Source organism: Melospiza georgiana, chromosome 2, assembly GCF_028018845.1.
Source record: "Melospiza georgiana isolate bMelGeo1 chromosome 2, bMelGeo1.pri, whole genome shotgun sequence".
Classification (NCBI taxonomy): domain Eukaryota; kingdom Metazoa; phylum Chordata; class Aves; order Passeriformes; family Passerellidae; genus Melospiza; species Melospiza georgiana.
Window position 1 is genome coordinate 112,831,117 of NC_080431.1, and position 17,160 is coordinate 112,848,276.

The following is a 17,160-nucleotide window of genomic DNA, read 5'->3' on the forward strand; positions in this document are numbered from 1 at the left end:
GTTTGGGCTTTTAAAATCACCTTTCCCTCCTCAGACACACATGGGCAGCCCCAGCACTGGATTTGTGCGTGGGTGTAGAAATGACTTTTCCCACTTTGCATTCCACTGGGTTCCCATCAATCCAAGTCATTCCCATACAGGGAAATCTGGTCCTTGGCTCAGAGCCCTCCAGCACAGCCAGAGCTGCTGAGATCAACAGGAGCCCTGGCTCTGGGTGTGCTCAGACATGAAGCTGAGCCCCAGCTGCCTTCAGTGATTTCTCCCTCCTAAGGCCAGCTCAGCAAAGCTGTAAAAGCAATCTTGCACTAAACCCCACTACTTTTCTCACTCCCTTACAGAAGTTGGCTTTTCACAGGACAGCTGTTCTTAGGAGAACGCAGCTTCCCAGGGGACATTAGTGCTACTGCCCACGTTACTGCAGCACCTTGGAACATCCCAGCATGACCAACATGCAAAGAGATGTTTGAAGCAGTCTGCCCTTCCCAAAAACTGGTGAGGGGGCAGTCTGTGCGACACCTCGAATTTTTGGCACCTTTTATTTGGCTTGAGCCTCACAGATCCAAAAGGAAGCTCAAACCTTGCAGTGAGAGCAGCCAAAATACTTCCCAAATTTGTAACTCAAGCTTCCCCTGCCCCAAAAGATGAAAATGGAAAACCATTATTGTCGCTTTGATTTTTTAAGATTTTCTAAGCCTTCTGATGTTGACATTTCTGTAGCAAACGTTCTCACACACTTTATGTAAATAACTCATTGTTTTGCATTCCTTTATAGAAGAGAAATTTGACAGACTGTTGGTTTGTCCAGTGTCATTAGAGAAGTAGCACTGTCACTCTCCAATCCACTGTCACTTTCAGAAAGCTATAACTGTTAAGAGTCAGAAAATAAACTTCCCTTTTTTCTTCACCTTAAGAACAGCAGTGTGTGCTTGTGTTCTTTTGTGTCCTATAACAACACGTTCTGTTTGAGGTTATGAATTTAGGAAATTGAGCATCCTTTCAACCAGATTCCCAAGTTTAACCACAGATTGATTACCTGATTGCTTTGTCAGGCCTCAGCTTCCACAGAACCAGGCCAACATGAACACCACACCAGGGCACAAGAGCATCCACAGCAGTGTTACTCCAGCCTGCAGGAGCAGCTTACAGACTGCAAGCGCTGGCTGAGAGAATCCCTGCTCTGCAAGGCAAGGGGAAAAACCCCGAATCCGCACTCACAGCTTCCCGAATCCGCACTCACAGCTTCCCGTGCGGAACACGATCCCAGCTTTGCTTTACCCCCTCTGCAGCAGCAGCAGAGACACAGGGACTGCACACGGGCTGTGTTGTACAGGTTTATTGAGCAGCCCCCAGGGTGGGAGCTCAGTTCTCCTTCTCCTGCACGGTCTTGGTGCCGCGCAGGCGGCCGGTGCGGCGCGCGGCGATCAGCCCCACCTTGCGTCCCGCCGGAGCGTCCCTGCGGATGGTCGAGGGCTTCCCGATGTGCTGGTGGTTGCCTCCTCCGAAGGGATGCTCCACAGGCTGCCCGGGGGGGAAGCAAGACAGCAATGTAACCACAGAAACTGGTGCTCAACAGAAATCAACAGGGTCAAGGGGACAAAGAAGTTACTACTTCACTCCTCACGTGGTGCAGTCACCATCGAGTGCTGCTAACTCACCCCCTGGCTGCACATCTGTGTGGGAAGTTTCCCTCCCAGATGCACGCCAGGCTCCTCCCAATATCCCCCAAAGCTTCCCTGAACTGTCAGAGGGGACAGGGGTGGCTGCAGCCAGACTCACGTTCATGGCCACACCACGGACTCGTGGCCAGCAGTTCCTCTTGGCCTTGTACTTGTGGTAGGCACGGCCGGCCTTCAGGATGGGCTTGTCAATGCGGCCTCCCCCAGCCACGATTCCTGCAGGGAGGGACAGCAATGGTCACACCAGCACCAACACTGACATCAGCCGAGCTACAGCCTTCTTTCTGATCCAGCACACACGGACTGAGCTCTCCTCCTAAAGCACTGCAATGATTTCCTGAGCAACATTAAGCTTTTCAATTGAATTATGAATTGAAAGAGCTCAGGGGACTGTGAAGAACTTTGAGGTCAAATACCTACTTGTTTCATGATTTACTGAGTCAATTTTACTGGATTAACACACCAGATTACTCATTTTGGTGTCTTCCATGCAGAGGCAGGCAAGCGTCACCAGCAGCCATCTCAGCTCAGTCAGGTGCACAACAAACCTGGTGCAGCCTCTGCTTCTTGGCAGTGGCTTTGTCATTCCCCGTCAGACCTCCCAGAACACTCCACCCACCTTACACCACCAACAGGCTCCTTCAGTGCACCAGAAGCAGGAAATCAAAATGCCATTTCCCATGTTAAGTCCTTCCCCAAGAACTACAGCTTTTACAGGCTGAACAATGAACATTGTCCTGAGGACAATGAGCATCTACTTTTCTGTCCTCTCACTAAGTCAAACCTCCAAATTTAGGTTAGCAACATGCTGAAGTAATGCAGGTGTAAAATACAAGCCAGGCACCTGAGCACACTGTCCAGCCTGCACATGACACTATTTTCAAGGTGGTTACTAAAAGTGGGACCTTGCTGGGAAGATTCAGTGACAAGCACCCAGTGACAAGTTCACATTGATGGCTCCTTACCCACAACAGCTCTGTTTGCAGAAGAAATGACTTTCTTGGAGCCTGAGGGCAGCTTCACTCTGGTTTTCTTGGTCTCGGGGTTGTGGGAGATGACGGTGGCGTAGTTGCCGGAGGCGCGCGCCAGCTTCCCGCGGTCCCCCGGCTTCTCCTCCAGGCAGCACACGATGGTGCCCTCGGGCATGGTGCCCACGGGCAGGACATTCCCGATGTTCAGCTGGGCTGCAGAGAGCAGGAGAGCAGCCACAGCTTCACTGGGGGCTCTGGGGTGGGGTTACAGCCCTGCTGAACACGGGAGGGCTGCGGCAGCAGGGTCCTGCACGCCATCGTCCCAAACTCCAGGAGCTGGGACAGCCTGCCCGGCTCAGCCCAGCCCAAACCCCAGCCCAGCCCAAAACCCAGGCCCAGCCCCAGCCCAAACCTCAGCCCAGCCCAAACCCCAGCCCCAGCCCAGCCCAGCCCAGCCCAAACCCCAGCCCAGCCCAGCCCAGCCCCAGCCCCAGCCCAGCCCCAGCCCAGCCCAAACCCCAGCCCCAGCCCAGCCCAAACCCCAGCCCAGCCCAAACCCCAGCCCCAGCCCAAACCCCAGCCCAGCCCAGCCCAGCCCCAGCCCAGCCCCAGCCCCAGCCCAGCCCAGCCCCAGCCCAAACCCCAGCCCCAGCCCAGCCCTGCCCAAACCCCAGCCCCAGCCCTGCCCCAGCCCCAGCCCAAACCCCAGGCCTGCCCTGCCCACCTTTCTTGCCGCAGTAGACGAACTGGCCGGTGTGGATGCCCTCGGCGGCGATGAAGAGCTCCGTGCGCTTCTTGAAGCGGTACGGGTCGCGGAAGGCGATCTTGGCCAGCGGCGCGCCCCGCCCCGGGTCGTGGATGATGTCCTGTGGGAATGCAGAGCTGCTCTAGGGCAGGACACGGCCCCTGCCTCCCTGTGAGAGTGGGAGGCCCTGGCACAGCTGCCCTGAGGAGCTGTGGGTGCCCCTGGATCCCTGTAAGTGTTCCCAGCCATGCTGGACGGGCCTTGGAGCAGGCTGGGACAGTGGAAGGTGTCCCTGTCCATGGCAGGGGGCTGGAACTGGATGGGCTTCAAGGTCCCTTCCAGCCCAAACCATTCACTGATCACAGGATAATGCCTGGGCAATGTGCTGCTTGGAGCTAATCCTGTCTGAACAGCTTTATTCCTGACATTCTGCAGGAATCCAGTCTCTCCATGTAAGAAATCCACTTTCACTTTGCCCCACCACCTCTGGGCAGGACAGAGCTGGGCACAGGCAGAGACTTCTCCCTGTGTTTCCTTGGGATTGAAGCATTTCTAAAAATCAGCTAAAACAAAGGTTTTGAATGTCCTAAGTAAGGAAGCACGACTTATTGTTTCTTTCACACTTGAAAAAACATGGGCACTCTGCTCCTGATGCCCACCAGGATTAAAATACCCAACCATGCATTTACAGACTACAGACAAATGACTCTGACACATCTCTAAGATGTGTTTGGTTTTCAGGACTGCGCACAAACTGTTGGTGTCCATTCCCAACGTTTTTTCAGCTCTGTTGGCCAAATCTCCTGTGTAGGACCAAGCTCAAGTCAAGCCCTGTTACCCCACTTCTACCATCACCTCAGCTGGGTGAGAGTGAAGAAAATTCTCTCTACAACAGAACATGACCATGCTGTAAAACACTGGACGGCTGCTCAGAGCATCCACGCAGCCAGTAGCACTGCTGGCACTCCACAGTCCCTGACACCCAAGAAAAAGTTCCTACAGCACCCCTGAACCACTATCACACACACAAATACAGGCACTGCCTTGCTCCTACTGCTCAAGACTAAAATGATGGCTATCACTTGGCATTTACAAATATTTGATTTTTTTTTTAAATATGCAATTAACTACATGGGAAACTCCCTAGCCACGTTACCTGAAGTAGAGGGAATTCTCAGGCAACATAAAACCACTCTGCTGGAACTGCTACTCTTAGCAAAGCTCCAGCAGAAACCCTACTGCTGACCAAGGATGCCCCCTCTGTTGAGATGTTCTCATAAACCTGGAAGAGTTTAACTTTACAGAGAATATGATCTATTTAAAGCAGAGAACGCTGGATCGGGACCAGACGGGACAAGGCCCGGCCAGAAGGCCGCGGCAGTGCTGGCAGCGCAGGGGGAGCGGGGCTCGGCTCCCGGTGCCCGAAGCCCCCGAGCAGCGGCGCGGGGCCCGCCCGTACCTTGACGATGCCCTTGATGTACCCGTGCCGCTCGGCGAAGTCCACGGCGCGGAGCTTGGCCGGGCCCTTCCTGTGCTTCACGTGGGCACGGAACACGGAGCCCGCGCCTTTCCTCTGCCCGCGGATGACGCGGCCCATGGCGCCCTGCGGGGACACGGGGACAGCTCAGCGACACCCGCGGCCCGCTCAGCGGCGCCCCGGCCGTGCCCCATCCCCGCCCTGCCCCTTCCCGCGGCCGCCCGGGCGCGGATGGCGGCAGATCCGCATCGGGACCGCGGCCGCCCCGCTCCTACCTCACTCCGGCCTCCCGGGGAAAGAAGGAAGGGCTGACGTCACGGGCGCGCCGAGACCCTTCCGGCGCCGTGACGTCACGCGGGAAGGGGCGGAGCTCCGGCGTTCCCTCAGATGCTCCGGGCCCGGGACAGCGGGAGAGCCCCGGGATGGGGCGGGCGCAGGGAGCAGCGGGCACGGGGAGCTCTCGGGAGCGGGCACGGACAAACGGGAGCGCTCCGGGATCCCGACAGGAAGGGTCAGCCGCTGCAAGGGGCTGGAGTTCGGGTGCAGCCGTCAGTTTATTTACCGCACAAAGGAACACAAACAAAAACGGTGCGCGCGGAGTTGCCGCAGTTCCCACACCGTGATTTTACAGCGTTAAAAGCAGCGGCGAACAAAGCCCTGCCTGAGACACTCCAGGATGCGTTTCAGTGGAGAATATAAACAAAACCTGTACATTATACGAATATAAGTAGAAAATAGATGGTTAAAAATATTCCCTAGCAGGGATTGCAGTCTCCGAGCAGCGTGGTTCCACGGCAGGCCCCGCGGGGACCGGGGCTGTTCCCCCTCGCTCCAGACCCGCGGGTCCCGATCCAGGCTGGAGCCAGGGCAGTTCCTAGCAGTTCCCATCCTGAATGTGAAAAATTCCAATCACTTGTTTTTAAAATTTTAAGAGTTTAATAGTAATGAAATGGTTATAAACATAGCAATATAGTGAGAGTAATAAAAATTTGGACAATTAGGATTTAGGACAATACGAGACAATAAAAACAAAGAGTTATGGACAGTCCGGGTATCTCTTTCTGGGCAGCATAAACCCGAAAAAGGACAAATGTTAACAGAGGATTAACCCTTAAAAACAATAGTCTGTTGCACATTCATACATCTCATAAATTCTATTCAAACACAGGATTCTGTCCGGTCAGTGTCAATTTCTTCCTCTTTATTCTGATGGTGTCTTCAGAGCTGAGCAAGGCAAGAAGAACTCGTTAAGAGAGCAATGAATTCTCTTTCTCTGAAAGATTTAGGTGTCCTGTGGCTGCTACCTTGGTGCGAGTCCTCTCTTTAAAAAAGTATCCTACATAGCATAGTTTCTATTTTAACATTATGCTATAACCTAAAACTATGTTTAACACACTACTTAAGAGAATTAATACAGCATTACTTTCTCACACAACACATATAATATTCATTTTAATATTTGCAAAAAGCCAATCATAAAATACACATTTTTCACACTGGGGCAGTGCCCATCCTGGTGTTCCAGGACCCGTTTCTCTGTGTCTTAAAATGCTCCTCCACGCACTGCGAGGGGCCAGGGAGGAAGCGGGGCAGAGGGGGCTCCACTCCTCCATGGCCTTCCTCACACAATCACAGAGTGGATTATGCTGGAAAAGATCTCTGAGTCCAACCTGTGACTGAACACCACTGTGTCACCCAGCCCATGGCCCTGAGTGCCACATCCAGGATCAGCACTGTGTCACCCAGCCCATGGCCCTGAGTGCCACATCCAGGATCAGCACTGTGTCACCCAGCCCATGGCCCTGAGTGCCACAGCCAGGGTCATCACCGTGTGACCAGGACAATGTCCCTGAGTGCCACATCCTGGATCACCTCCCTGGTCACCCAGCCCATGGCACTGAGTGCCACATCCTGCCTTTCCTTACACACCTCCAGGGGCAGTGACTGCACCACCTCCCTGGGCAGCCCAGTCTAATCATTTTTCCTGTGAAGAAATCCTTCCTGCTGTCCATCCTAAACCTCCCCTGATGGATCCTCTCCTCCATCCCTGGTTACCTGGGAGAAGAGACCAGTCCCCACCTGGCTACACCCTCCTGTCAGGGAGCTGCAGAGAGCAATAAGGGTCACCCCTGAGCCTCCTTTTCTCCAGCCTAAACATTCCCAGCTCCCTCAGCCTCTCCTCACAGGACTTGTGCTCCAGGCCCTTCCCCAGCTCTGTTCCCTTCTCTGGGCTCTCTCCTGCCCCTCAATGCCCCTCTTAACTGAGGGGCTCAGAACTGGACACAGCACTCGAGGTGTGGCCTCACCAGCACCCACAGGGGGAGACACATTTAGTGTAAACCTAAAACTAGGAGATCCCAAGCCTGCTGTCCTGGGATCTCACATTAACAACCAGAGACCCCCAGCTAGGAGCTGCCATGCCAAATCCTTCCCTGAAGAGCTGGACCAGAGGTGCAGTTTGTGGGAGGAGGCTCCAGCCACCTCAGGTACAGCTGGATCTGTAATAGTCACACTGCATTGAGCAGTTTAAGAGCTGTAAGTTTTGGGTGAAGAAGTAACTGAGGATAAAACCCCAGCAGGTGCTTTAAGCTGCCTTTGCCAGATTTTAATCAATATTAATTAGGGCATAATTGAGAAATAGAGCAAAGCAGAGGTAATCATCTTAGTGCTCCTAATCAACTTGTGCTTCGCCTGGAAGGGGAAATGAAAAGTGCCTTAGCACCAGATTTTCTGCATCAGAGGCCACTTTTCCAGAACAGGTCACTGCCAGTGACCCAATTCACTGAAGATGGATTATTTAACTTTATTTGACTCATTGGAAATTAGGAACAGCTCATCAGCCCCACACATGCCATTGTTCCTCTCCTGCAGCAGAAAAACCTACACATCCACCACATCTGGACAGGTGAGATCTCCCATCACAGTCTTGCTGGGGCTGGTGGAACTCACCCTCCTGTAGGATGCACAACCCCTTGATGCCAAGGGCTCAGAGCTGGGATCCTTGTCAGATTCAGCCCAGGTAAAAGGATTAGCATGGCCAGGAGCCCACCCTGCCCATCTGCTGGAGGTCACTGTCCCTCACACAGAGAGTGTGACAGCTGGCCCCATGTGACAGCTCAGTGCACCATGGCAAAATGCCACTCACTTGGGTGTACACTGAGTTTGTGTTCATGCTCAGTGGGAACATCTCAAGACTTTGATTTCTGGTTCCTGTGGCAGCAGGAGTCTGGTTAGCTTTTGCTACTAAACAAGACAAGAGACAGAACTCTAAGGAACCGGATAGGAACCTGAATTTCCAAATAATGCCCATAAACCCAGCAAAATGCATTGGTCACTCCTCTTTCATGTCCTTAGTAAGGACTTTGTAATCATGTAAGAGGTAGTTGTGTAATGATTTATTACACTCATCAGTTTCATTATCCTCTATCAACTGTGCTTTGTTTTAATTTTATTGTTATTTAATCTGTGGTGCAGTGCTGTAATCATCTATGAAGCTGCAGCCTCTTGATTCTGCTGTGGGCTTGGGCAGCTGCCTCCCTGCCCAGGTACTGCTGCAGCACAGAGTGGTAAGGCTGGAGCTGGGATCATCCCTAACTCCTCCCTGCCAGCTTTTGGGTGCCCTGAATCTGGGCAGAAATGTCTGTTCCAGAAGAGTGTGAAGAGTTCTGAGTTCATCATCATCACATCAGAGGCTGTTCCAGCCTTTCCTCCCAGTAGTGCTGAGTGGTTGTCACCTATTTGTGTCACCACAGGCTGTGTTTATGCACACCTCAGGATCAGAGCGTGCTGCTGCCCAGGGCCCCAGGGCTGGGATCATCCAAGCTGACTCTTGAGTACTTTTCCATCAGAGAAAACCAGGAGGAGGCTGGGAACAGTATGCATCTAGGTCTCTGCACTCCAGATTCCTTAGGATGCACACATGAATGCAAAACCCTAAAAGCCTCCAAGTTTTCTAGCCTAGATGGCATTCAGAAATCAGAGAAGAAATGCAAAGAGATGGCAGAACTGCATTAATGATGATGTAATTTTATACCTGATTTCTTCTTTTATAAGAGACAACATTAATTAACACTTTCATCATCAAGGAATAACAACATTGTATTACCTGGCCCATCCAAAGCACAGACTCAGCTCAAAACAAAGTTAATTATTTACTTTAGCTGTGCTTTCAGAATTAATGGAGTCAAAGAAATGCAAGCAAGTGGTTTACATTGGATGGTAATTACAAAATACTGCCCAGGTTGTCAGAACAGTGTGGCTGTGTTGTGCCCTGAGAATCTCAGTGACAAAGAAATGCGAGTGTGGGGCACTACCAGAGATCACAATTCTCTTTAACTTTGAGGAGTGGAGGTGATGCTGTGGTTTGAAAGGAGGCTCCCAGGCCCTGGGCTGATGCCACCTCCCAGATCTAATCTGTGGGACATTTCCCAGCATGAGGAGGAGGTGGCAGTGCCAGGCTCCAGCAGGACAAGCCCATGCTGGGCAGGACAGTGTGAGCCAGGGGCTGCTGACAGCAGAACAAAGCAATGCAGGTGTTCCTGGCACTGCCACCACCTGCACTGCTGGGCAGCAGCTGCTCCCCTGCAGCTTTCAGCCCTGAGATTTTTGCCTCCAGGACATCCTCTTTGGCAGCTGTATCCTGCTTTTGGCTGGAATAGAGTTAATTTTCTTCCCAGTAGCTGGTACAGGGCTGTGTTTTGGATTCAGCATGAGAACAACGTTCACAGCAACACCTAAACCATCAGAGTGTTAAGCAGTGCTTACTCTGAATCCAGGACTTTGCAGTGCCTCGTGCTCTGCTGTGAGGAGCTGTGAGGGAGCATGGCCAGGACAGCTGCCCCAGGCTGGCCAAAGGGACATTCCTCAGCACAGAGTGAGGTGTCCACATGAACTGGGGCTGACCAGTGCTCAGGGACAGGCTGGGCAGTGGTCAGGGGGGTGAGCAGCTGCACTGGGCATCACTTGTCTCTCGTGGGCTTTATTCATGTCTCTTTTTCCTATTATTATTGTTATTATTTTTTACTTTATTTCAAGTATTGAACTGTTCTTATCTCAAGCCATGAGTTTTGCCTTTTGTCAATTCCCCTCCCCATCCCACAGAAGGGGAGGTGGGAGTGAGTGAGCAGCTGCTGGTACTTAGTTGCCATCTGGGATTAAACAACAAGAAGCTGCTTTGCTTTAAGACATGACAGCCTTTACCAGTCTCCCTGCCTCTCTGCCAGGAATTCCAGCTGGTGGGAAGAGGAGCAGAGGCAGGGCCACTGTGCTGGAATTCTCTGGCCAAAGGCCATTTTCCACCAGCACTCAGGCTGTGCTGGAGCTGGGAGAGTTTGCTTATCTCCCTGAGGATTCTCCAAGCCTGGAGCAAGCACAGGGCTGTCTGCTGACCCAGACACATCCTGCACATCTGCACAGATCAGGGGCTGGGGCTCTCAGGAAGCCCTGGCCTCCCGTGCCTCCCAGGCACAGGAATCCAGATGGAATCTGATGGTGCTAGGCAAAATAGGGTGTGCTTCCAAAGCACGGCTGCAGCACCTCACAGCCTGATATTTTGGAAGCAGCTTCATCCTTTGGCTGATTCAACTGCAACTGTGAGCAGAGCTGGCTGAGTCATGGCCCCACATCCTGATTCCAGGGCAGAGACACTCGGCAGCAGGGAAGCACCGGCACTGCTGGGCAAGGCCAGGCCTTCTGTCTCCACAGCCACTTCCAATGCTGGAGCCCATCCTTCAAGCATCTCCCCTGGCTGGCAGATTTGTTGGGATAATAGAGAAAGGATAAAAACAACTCCCCTGATTCTGGAAGGGCTTTGGCAGAGCCGTGGGTGCACCCGCATAAATGCACGGTGGGAACAAGTCAAGGGTGTGTTGCCTTAATTAATCCTTTCATGACAGTCACAAGCTAATTTGCTGAAGGTTAATTGCACTGTAAATAGCAAAAGGGGTGGTGTTCTGCTTGCAACAGATGGCAGCCACCAAGAAATTTTGATGAGGATGCTGTTTGGAAAAGGGGAAGAAATAGCAAGGCTTCTCTAGGACCCTGCCTTGAAAGGGAACTGAGGAGGGAAGCCCTTAACTCTGTGCATCTTTTGAAAGGGGAGGAAATAAAGAATGGCTGAAGTGTTTCCTCTCTGGGAATGGTATGCTACTAGGAATATAATCCTGACCTCCTTTAGGCGGGCACTTACCTCTGTTTATGGTTTTAGTGACCTCTCGGGGGCTTTGCCTGGGATTAGGAACTGACACGTGGCCTGCTGCCAACCTGCAGCGTCACAGCTCCAGTCTGCAAAAATAACACACCTGCTAATCCCTGCAAACACCCTCGGGGAGATCCTATTGCTGCTGCTCCAGAGCAGGCTCAGGGGAGTCACCTGCTGCCACATGGCCAGGGAGGGGCCACACACAGCAGAAAAAGGGCCAAAGCCTCATCTCCTACTCTGCATCCAGAAAAACTCCTTGGACTCCAAGAAAGCAATCCTGGGCTTGCAGTGTTCTGTACCTAAAAGCCAAGGAGCCCTTTGTGGGGACCCCCATGCAGCAGCCCCTCCATAGCACCCTCAGCATCCTGGCAGGGTACAGGCCACTCAGCACTCCTGGATTTCCAGAGAGAAAAATCCCTCTCCAGAGACACCACAGGACTGCTCCCAAAATAAACACCTTTGCTCTCCCCAGAGGAATTTCTCCTGAAAGGATCAGCTTCTGTTTGCTGTCTTGAAATAAACAGTCTCCCTCAACTGTACCAAGTTCCCTAGCCTGTCTCATTCCTAAACCCTGGAGGGAGTTCCAGGGAAATTACTTGAGCTTTCCCTTCTGCTCTTGCATGAAGCAGAGGAGGTCCCATGACAACCACTCCATCATAATTGCAGCTCTCCTGTAAATAGAGCACAGGGTGACCTGGAAGGGAACCATGCTCTTCACAGGGCTTCCTGTGCAGATCATAATTAGCAAGGCAAGGATTTAGGTAGAAGAACCCTTGCTAAGTGACCTGCAGGCTCAGCCCGTGTTCCCTTTTGAGTTACTGTTGTCATACACCTGGCAGCCCCATGTACGCTTTGGCAACACCTCTGGAATTCCCTGGGCTTGCCGAGGTGTGGCAAAGCCTTGGCCTGGGGGCACAAGAGGCTCGGGCTGTGCCAGGGCAGGATTTATCACAGAAACACGGGATAAAATCGGAACAGTGTGCAGAGGGAAAAAGCCATTGAGGGGACTGTCCCCCCGTGTCCCCACAGGGAGCTGCCAGCTGCCCAGCCCAGCTCCAGCAGGGAATGGCTTGGCCGGATTCCTGTGATTCCAGGCAATGACAGCCCGGGTTCCTGGGACAGGGGAGACCCAGAGCTGGAAATTCCCAATCAAAACGAAGCAATTTGCACCTCACACACGGGTTCAGCACTGCTCATTAATTAGGTTCTGGTGACCTCTAGAGGCCCTGAGCCCAAAGCACCTGATTTCTGCGGGTCTTTCCTGAAACAATGAGCACGAGAATTCTGCTCTATTTTAGTTCCAAACCAAGATTCATTTTAGCCTTAGCGAGGAAGGCATTGAGGAACAGGAATTGATTATTATTCTTTTCTTGTTGTTCTTTTCCTCCCACTTAAACGTGGGAGTCTCAAAGCCTGCACAGTAACTGTAATAAATATTCACATTTTTAAAAGAAATTTGCTTTGTGTATCATCAGTAAGAGAGGAACTACTTCTCTCCTGTATCTCTAACTATATATTCATATCTAATCAGTGATCCTGGAAAAACTGCCCACCTCTCTGGTGAGATAATCCCATTTCTTACAAGTGTCTAAATTGTGTGGGGTTAAGATCCAGGATTGCAGAACACAGGCTTTGGTGCACGAGTCCTTGCAAGAGCTCAAACTCTGTGCTGGTTGTGTCAGGCTGGAGCAGGACCATCTTTTCTGAAAAATTATTCTCAGCTGCAAGCAGGGGAAAATTGACAATCCCCCAGATTCAGGGCCAAGCAACACTGTATGTAGGAAAATTACCTTCTGCCTGTATTGTAAAATAACAATCAAACTGCCTGCAGGGAAGAGTGATGCAAGAAAATGGGTAAGAAAATAAGTGGTTTTTTACTCATACATCTGGATCAGCTTATTTTTTTCCTTAATGAGATAAACAACAGGGGCAGCTCATGGAGAAGGGGAGAAATCCACTGAGCCAATCTTCTGTCCTCTTGAGCAGCTGAGATACAGGATTGAAACCATCCCAAGGAACTGAGAGAATTGGAAGGAGAGATGGAAGAGGAGCGAGACCCTGGCCAGAGAGACGCTGGGGAGTTAACTGAGAGAGGCTGAAAGCCTTGGAGAAGCTTAGCAAGAAACAGAAAATCTGGAGGAGGTGAAACATATCTGCAGCAATGCACAACTCTTCAGCAAACTTGCAGGGATGTGTGGGAGACCTCCTAAAGATTTCTAATTTAAGAGCACCCAGCTGTACTTCCAGATTTAGCTATTAGCTGGTTTTCCTACGCAACACCCCCCCCCAGAAAAAAACAAAAAAGGTTTTTCTCCTGGCCTTTCCTTAAGGACCTCCTACCAACACTTTAATGGCAACATTTGTTTGGTGACAACATTCCTGGAGGCTACAGCCAGGGCAGTTTGTGCATCCATCTTAGTAACCAAACACAATAGCACAGGATTCTCTCTTGCTTGATAGAAGTCTGTGTTCCCACAAGACAGGGGAAAAAAGTGTATGTTTTGGTAATAATTTGTTGTTGTTGTTTCCTTATGGCATAATGATGGATAAGGTTTTTGAAAAAAAGAAAATTTAATTATTTTCTTGGGGGGTGTTTTCTTTTTCGCATTCTCTTGCTTTGTTCTTCTCCTTTGCTGGGTAGGCAATAGAGCTAAAGGGATTTCATGCCTCAAAACAGAAAGGAATTCTGAGCTACTGAGGGGAATTAAAAATGGAGGAAGGGAGAAAGGTTTAAAAATTGATTTAAAAAGAATTTTTATTCAGACTGTGTAAAAACTCTTCTGAGATTGATTGAATCAAAACTCCTGAGAAACACATGGGAGAAAAGCTCACTTTGTTAAAGACCTGCATTCTCCTCTATCTTCTAAGTGCAGCCTACAAAACTAATTTGATTTTGTTGGTTCTCTGAGAAGTTCTTTAGCAAGAGAAGGCTGGGGGGGTGGGAGGGGGAACCTCTCTTTTTTGATATTTGTGAGATAAAAAGAAACCCAAGCTCTGAGGCCACTTGCATAAGCTTTGTAAAGCTCTCTGAATTAAAACAGAAAAAGCATTTCTTTTGTAGTTGCCAAGAAATGCTGGCTCCATAGAGTGCACAAGCGTGTTTAATTTACACAGGTTTGTTGGCTGGATACTTTTGATCAATAGTATCACAGTGCTAATCAGAAAATGACAGATACTTTTCATGTGGACTTTTTCTGGGTAAAACTTTTGAACTTTTCTAATCTCTCAACTGAAAATGAGGACAAAATATTGCTCCCACCTTGCCTCCAAATAGTGGTTTTCCTTCCTTTTTTCAGAGATAAGAGAAAGAATAAAAGGAAGGAGGTGAGAAAGAAAACAAACATGAAATGGGAAAATCGAGAAGTAAAATTCCTCCTCCATCCAAGTAACTGTCAGGGGTTTTTTTCCATTAAATATGCCATTACATTTAGGATTTCCATTTCCAAATGGGAAAAAAATGCGACTGGCTCCAAATATAAGAACAATGCTTGGGGGCAGGCCTAAAGTGAGCAATAAATCAGAGCAGAAAATGTTTTGCTTGGGGAACACATCGTGATTAGATCATAAATAATCCTCTTTTCTTCCATACGCACCATAAAGTAAACACAGCTGTGAGCAGGGGCAGATGCTGGGGCACAGCCACGTTTGTGTGCACACACAGAGCACTCAGCCCCTTCTCCCAGGGCAGCTCTGGGACAGCACAGCACAGGAAGGGCTGTGGCACAGGGGATGAAGTGGTGCCAGCTTAAAACCTCCTTCAACCACAGCAGCACAGCCAGGCAAGCAGGGACATGCCACCAGGAGGAAGCCACCCCTTGGCAGCAGGAAACTGAACTCTGTGCATCAGTCCCTGCACTAAAATGCTGTTTTCTTAGTAATCGTGGCAGTCACAAAATATTTCTCTGTGGCAGGCTCATATAATGGAGGAGGCTGTGCTGAGAGAGAGCCTTGCCAGGGTGTCTTCCCTGTTCTCAACCCAGACTCAAGTACAAGGTTTATTTTCTCCATGTTGGGCCCTTTTGCTGGCCTTGCAGAGTTTGCCCTCTCAGTAGTCATGGTGGTACTTTCTTCTCCTTCTCCTTCTCCTTCTCCTTCTCCTTCTCCTTCTCCTTCTCCTTCTCCTTCTCCTTCTCCTTCTCCTTCTCCTTCTCCTTCTCCTTCTCCTTCTCCTTCTCTTCCTCTTCTTCTTCCTCTTCTTCTTCTCCTTCTTCTTTCCTCTTCTTCTTCTTCTTCTTCTTCTCTTCCTCCTTCTCCTTCTTCTTTCCTCTTCTTCTTCTTTTCTTCCTCCTTCTCCTTCTCCTTTCCTCTTTTTCTTCTTTCCGCTTCTTCTTCTTCTTCTTCTTCTTCTTTCCTCTTCTTCTTCTTCTTCCTTGTCCATCTGAACATTTCCTTAGTAATTTTTAGCACCTAGAAGTGAAAGGTTTTTTTTTTCCCCTAAAGACCCCCAAGGAAAGGCACCTTCAGTGTCTCCAGGGATGCTTCCAAAATTCAGCACAGGTGGGCCTGGGGTGACAGGCACAAGTGGGAACAATGCTGGGACAACTGCTTTCCCTACCAGACCTGAAGAAGTTTCCAAGATTAAAACAATTAAATTCAAAGCAAGTCTGAGGTATCTAGAGGGGTCCTGTGTGAGCCAAAGCTCTTTTGCAGGGAGAAAAGCAAATCCATCCACCTTCCAGCAGAACTTGCTGGGATCTGTGTGGCAATTTCCTCCCTCTCAGATCTTCCAGTGAATTTTTCCATGACAGGGATAATCCAAGCTAATCACTTCCATTTGACCCAGTTTAATCACCACCTTCCCCAAATGGAGTTAATAGGCACTTAATTCTAAACAAGTGAGGAGGATGGTTCATGAAAGAGCTTGGAAAATCACTCTTCTGTTCCTAACACACTCTTTTCTTTTTTTTTTTTTTTTTTTCCTTTTTAATTTGTTACCCAGAGTTGGTAACTTCTGAGGCCTAAACCACAATACATCTTGAGCTCACTAAGCTAAAAATATTGACTCACCAATCACAGCATACTAATGAATCCTCCACAGGAAAACTAATCTGTCATTTCCCTTCCCACAGGAACATGCACAAGTGGTTAAATAGCTAAAGATTTTATACAGCCTCTCTGCCTGTGCCATTGTGCACTGAGATCTTGATTCAGGTACTGGAGGCACACATTTCCTTTCTTTCAAGAATTAGTTTTTGGTATATTATTCCATGTCTGTCATTCTGCAGCAATACTAATTTTAATTTTGCTTTGCAAGTATGACAGCATTCATAGAGTCTCTGCTTTTGGGATGGTTCTGGTTTTATTCTTTGAGATACATGTTAGGAAGCAGTGGGAGCAGGGGGCCTGTGCACAGCAGATGGGCAGTGCCTTGCTCCAGAGCCAGAATTCTGCTGCTGGGATGGGGGGTCCCAGATGGGGCTCCTAAGGGCTGTTATGCACTCAGGGCCCTGGAAACCTCCCAGCAGGGCAGCAATGCTGTCCTGATTAAAGCCAAAAACTGCTTATAGGTCTACACTATTCTGTGTTCTCAAAAATTCACTTTTGTCCCATCCTCTTGAAATCTGTAAGCAGAAATTTGCTTTTTCATGACTGCTTATTTTTTATTCAATTGCTTGTTTGGTTAGAGTTCAAATGTGGATCTTTGAAATTGTCTTCACTGCCTGGAAAAATCTCCCATGCAGTGATTGGGGCCCCAGTGGATTTACACAGCAACAACCTAAATTGGCTGTAGTCTTCTCATTTCTCACTGATGACACCTTCACCCTCTCTGCCTTCAGCACCAAGGCTGTTGTTCCATTGAGGAAAGGACCTTGGATCATCTGTGATGGAGCGCATTTGCTCAGGCCATGGGATCTGCAGTGAGTGGGATCTGGAGATCACACACATGTCCACCAGGAGGGCTTCCCTGTGCCCCAGCCACACGCAGGAATCACAGCAGTGCTGGCACTCCTCAGTCTTCCTACTGAGTAATTCCTGGCTTCCTGCTATTGAAAACATGTCATTCATGGCAATGTGGTGGTTTAAGGCACAGTCTCAAATAGCAGATGTTTATCTTACCAGCCCAAGACCTCTTGTGTAACACTCCTGTCTTC

The 17,160-nt window shown here is 49.9% G+C and overlaps 1 protein-coding gene across 1 annotated transcript; it reads right to left on the minus strand.

Annotated features, from left to right (window-relative positions):
- Positions 1–1,318: 1,318 nt before the first annotated feature.
- On the minus strand, positions 1,319–5,225 carry RPL8 (ribosomal protein L8). The gene is made up of 6 exons (XM_058018906.1): positions 5,145–5,225; positions 4,852–4,995; positions 3,372–3,513; positions 2,642–2,860; positions 1,777–1,892; positions 1,319–1,518 (listed from the first exon to the last, which is right to left on the minus strand). Exons 2-6 carry the CDS (start codon positions 4,987–4,989, stop codon positions 1,360–1,362), a joined length of 774 nt encoding a protein of 257 aa, XP_057874889.1. The 5' UTR covers positions 4,990–4,995; positions 5,145–5,225; the 3' UTR covers positions 1,319–1,359.
- Between the last annotated feature and the right edge of the window lie 11,935 nt (positions 5,226–17,160).